The sequence below is a fragment of the Herpailurus yagouaroundi genome, unplaced genomic scaffold (genome assembly GCF_014898765.1).
Source record: "Herpailurus yagouaroundi ecotype Mexico unplaced genomic scaffold, PumYag 28, whole genome shotgun sequence".
Classification (NCBI taxonomy): domain Eukaryota; kingdom Metazoa; phylum Chordata; class Mammalia; order Carnivora; family Felidae; genus Herpailurus; species Herpailurus yagouaroundi.
The window spans coordinates 100333817-100338186 of NW_024412376.1; the positions used below are offsets into that span (position 1 = coordinate 100333817).

At 55.5% G+C, this 4370-nt stretch overlaps 1 protein-coding gene across 3 annotated transcripts in view; it reads left to right on the plus strand.

The window, feature by feature from the left end:
• Position 1: 1 nt before the first annotated feature.
• Positions 2-4370, plus strand: part of SCD5 (stearoyl-CoA desaturase 5) — a 170950-nt gene continuing 166581 nt past the window's right edge. The window contains exon 1 of one of the 3 annotated variants that reach the window (XM_040479874.1): positions 2-495. In XM_040479874.1, the coding sequence (XP_040335808.1) occupies positions 264-495 (232 nt within the window). In that variant the 5' untranslated portion in view covers positions 2-263. The remainder of the gene's footprint in view (positions 496-4370) is intronic. The other 2 variants (XM_040479885.1, XM_040479868.1) reach the window with 2 other exon arrangements.

Below are 4370 nucleotides of genomic sequence, written 5' to 3' on the forward strand. Positions count from 1 at the left end.
CGCCGCGGTGATTCGCCAGCAACAGATGCCGGGCGCCCAGATTGGCATCCTTAGTCCCCGCTGAGCGCCCGAAGAAGAGGGCAGGAACCAGAGAAGGGCCTGGAAGGCGGGGACGGGAGTGCAGAGACCACCCCTCCCCAACCCCAAAAGGCAGAAGCCCCCGCCCCCCACCGGAGAGCTCCGCGCCCGCCAAGCGCCTGCCTGCTGCCGCTGCCGCTGCCGCTGCCGCTGCCGCTGCCTCGGGCGCCCACCTCTCCCCAGTCATGCCCGGCCCGGCCGCCGACGGGAGGCAGGTCCCCTTCCGCAACGCCAAGGAGGAGATCCGTGCGAGGATCGAAGTCTCGGAAGGCGGCGGCGACCCGCAGAGACTGGGCGGACGCGGGCAGCGGCAGATCGTCGTCTGGAGAAACGTCGTCCTGATGAGCCTGCTCCACTTGGGGGCCGTGTACTCCCTGGTCCTTATCCCCAAAGCCAAGCTGCTCACCCTGCTCTGGGGTAAGTCCCGCCGGCGCCCCCTGTGCCCCGGGCGCCGTGGCGAGGCCACGGCGGGGCGCGCGGAGTCGCCGGCCGCCGCTCCGCTGCCGGTGGTGCGGGGAGCCCTGTCCGCACTCCGCTCGCTTCCCCCACGCGCCCGGCCCCTTTGCCCTGCAGGGGTCGGCCCTTGGGACGGGCTGCTATCTCAGTCCAGGTCTTTGCAACTTCTCCCTTCTCCGCTGTCTGGCTAAGTGGGCGCATTTGCCGACTCTTGGTTGGAGAGCGGGAGGGACCCGGAGTCCGGTCGGTCCACCGCTGGGTGCAGAGGCGCGCCGAGGGACGTGCTGGGCGCCGGCTGGCCGAGGCTTCCGGGGAGGGAAGACGGGCGGGATTGTTGTGTCGTCCGTGCTGGTCCCTGGGGTCCTCCTATCTGCCGCCTTTCAGGTTCTCAGTGTCCTCCGCGGGCCGCGGACCTTGGGGCCGAGTTAAGGACAAGAAAGGGAGTGGAGGAAGGTGGAGAGACCCGGCATAGGAACGGTCTTGATTCTCGCGCGTGAGATGGATGAAACCAGTTTCCCTCCTGTCCCCGCAAGGCTCCTGCCTCTGCCCCCTCCGTGATCTATGTCCAGTTGCACTTACACGGTCCCAGAAGTTTCTTGGCGAGCAAACCGAGACCTTGGCGAGATCGCTCTGTCGCCAGCACAGAGCTCTAACTGTGGCTGGGGAGAGCCTCCTCCAGGCCCTGTCTTATTCTGGCAGGTGCGGGGCTGTCGCCGCATCTGTGACTCTCCCACCGCCATTCTTCCTAGCCAACCCCCCCCCCCCCCGGTCCTTGTTGGCAGGGGAGGGAGCCCAAGAGTGGACCAGGGCACCCACCCACTCTTGATCTCCTGGGCCCCTGAAACTCAGTGCCTGCCTTACACGACCCAAGTTGCTGGCCTCTGAACCACCTTGCAGAACCCCCCTGGCCCCAGTAATGGGTTTTGACTTCAATCACCTCAGAGGCAATAGCCAGGACAGAAGGTGCAGGCATTGATATCCCAGGCTGAGAACTTGATGAAGTTATCCAAGAAGCCCTTTCAGCTCCCATTTCGGGCATCTCCAAGGATCAGGGGCAGGAGAAGCACAACCTGCTTTTATTTCCAGAGGGGAAAAGGAAGGAAGATAATAAGAAGACTTCTTTCTGCAAAGCTTATTTGGTACAGTGCCAGCTTCAGATGCCGAGGTTGATAAAGGGCCACTCTGGTTGCAAGCCTTCCCTTGAAACCCTATAGCCCCTGTTGGAAGCGAATGCATCTAGAATGGTGTAACTCTTAGGGGGTGTGACTGAGAGAGGGATGGTGAGAGGGGGGTCTTTGGGAATCCATGGAGCTTTTTCTCCCCCCTTTAAGTAAGCTCCACACCCAATGCACGCCCTCAAACTCACTACCAGGGGTCAAGAGCCACTTACTCCACCAACTGAGCCAGCCAGATGCTCCATGAAGCCTTTTGCAGTTCCGCAAAAGCCCTTGGCAACCCCCTGCTCATGCCTTCCCCAGTCAGTGCACCTCCTCAGTTCGTTCTTTCTTTCTTTCTTTCTTTCTTTCTTTCTTTCTTTCTTTCTTTCTTTCTTTCAAGAGAGAGTGAGCAAGCAGGGGAAGGGCAGAAGAGAGAGGGAGAGAGGGAATCACAAGCAGGCGCCATGCTCAGCTGGACCGGGGGTTAGATCTCAACCCCGTGAGATCATGACCTGAGCTGAAATAAGAATTGGATGCTTAACCAACTGAGCCACCCAGGCACCCTGCACCTCCTCAATTCTGTGTCCTTTCCACCATCGTCTTTGTGATCATGTATTGGTTTAATTCTGTATCCTCCTTCATCCCTTATCTCCAAGTGACTAGATTGTAAGATGCTCAGCCATTGCTTCGTGAACATACCCCCTCACACTGCCATTTAAAGCCCTTACAGCCCCAGAGCCTCTGTGGAGCTCCTCTCTCCCTTTCCAGGGGTTCAGATTGTGCCATTGGACTTCAGAGTCCACCTGCCTCCAGGGGATTAAAGCTTAGTCTTAATAGCTGCAGTGTCAGAGAGAGCTCAGAGAGAAGTGAGCACTTAAAACATTTCCTTACATACCCGGAGCTGCTCCGGAAGACCCACAGGCTACACCCCCTACAGCCCCCAAGGCCTGCTGACCCTGGCACCCCACCAGGAGCCACAAGGACATGGCCTCCTCTCCAGGCTTGCCAAGTCACTTCGGCCTTTTCTAGGCTCTTCTCTGTAGTGAAGACAGAATCTTTGTTTCTGAACGACCTTGGCCGGAAGATGCCTCCCTCAGTCCCAAACTCCTTCAGCTTCCCCAGAAAAGCCAACACACAGCAGGAATCTGGTTTCCCTCTGTGGGTGATGTTGCCAACCCCACTCTTGTAACTTCCTGCATTGTCTTCTGCCTTAGCTACCTTTCATCAGCTCAGTTCTCTGAATCTTGATTCTCTCCCTACCTGTGCTTCATTGCATCACTAGAAAGAGAGAGAGAGAGAGACAGAGAGAGAGAGAGAGAGACACAGAGAGAGACAGAGAGAAAGAAAGAAAGAAAGAAAGAAAGAAAGAAAGAAAGAAAGAAAGAAAGAGAAAAGAGAGAAAGAGAGGGAGGGAGAAACAGAGAAAGAGAGAAGGAGGGAGTGAGGGAGAGAGAAGGATGGGGGGGAGAGAGAAAGAAAAGAAAAAAAGAGCATGTAGTGGTGGCTGTTGTGGTTTCACAGTCCAAAATTTTGACTTAGAAACATTCTAAACAAATGAATCTTATCTGATGGACATTTTGTGAGAGAAGAAGGAGAGACAGAGATGAGCTAAGATTTGTTGTGCTGATCACTATGATAGATAGGGTTATTTTCAGTGAAAGCCCTGGGGTCTTGAGCCACAAATTTCCCCCACTGGATACCCTGTTTCACCCACTTCTGCTACTGGCTCTATCCAGCTTTAGGACTGAGTTCATGCGCTAACGGGCTGCTCATCTGCTTCAGGGACCTAAGTTGTCAAGGAAATTGGCTTAGCCCATCCATTGCTTGCCACCCTTCATCCCAGGTGAGGTTGCCCTGGGAACAAGAGGCATTGATGCAATGCACCCAGCAGGGACTGTGTGTTAGGTGTGCAGTGTGATTTGTGGAGTGGGAGAATGTCCTCCATGAAAGGTCCATCCAGTTATCCTGCCCAGCCTCCTCTGTTGCCTAACCCCCTACCCTTTTATGACTCTCCTTGGGACCAGAGCGAGTTGTTTCCCTTCTTCTCCTTGCAGTTTCCTAAGTGGGCAGCCTACCAGAACAGAATGCTCTTGGTGCCACAGGTCCTGAGGGATGAGTTAACAAGTTGATTCAAGGACAGAACACAAACTCCAACTGAGTTGGAGAAAAATCTTCACCTGCAGGCCTGAGCTCACAAAAGTGCCTGCTTTGAGAGTTGTTGGCCAAAGGCGCAGTTAGTCCATGCCCTGAGTCCCAACATGAGTGGGACAGAAGAGTGAGTGGCAGGAGTCATGGTATTAAGAGTCCTGGGCTCCTTTCCAGAAGGCTTTGGCTTCGCCTGTCTCCGGGCATTCTGCTGTTGGTTTCCAGAAATGTCAGGGAGTTTTCTGGTTTCTCTCTAAGTGTCACTGAGTCCCCTAAGTGTGTTTCATGGTGACATCATAGCTTTTGTGTCCTCTTGGGACAACTTCAGTGGAAGTATGAGGCATGCAAACAGTAATTAGCCCTGTAACCCTGCTCCCTTCCTCCATCCAGTCCTGGGGCAAACCATTGAGGCTATTCCGGATTCCCTGGTGCCCTTGCTGGAGCTTCTGGACTCTCTGAAGTGGGGTTTAGCCTATGGGGAGGAAGCTAGCCTATGGGGGGGAAGCTGGGAGGGGGCAGGAATTAACAAAGCAC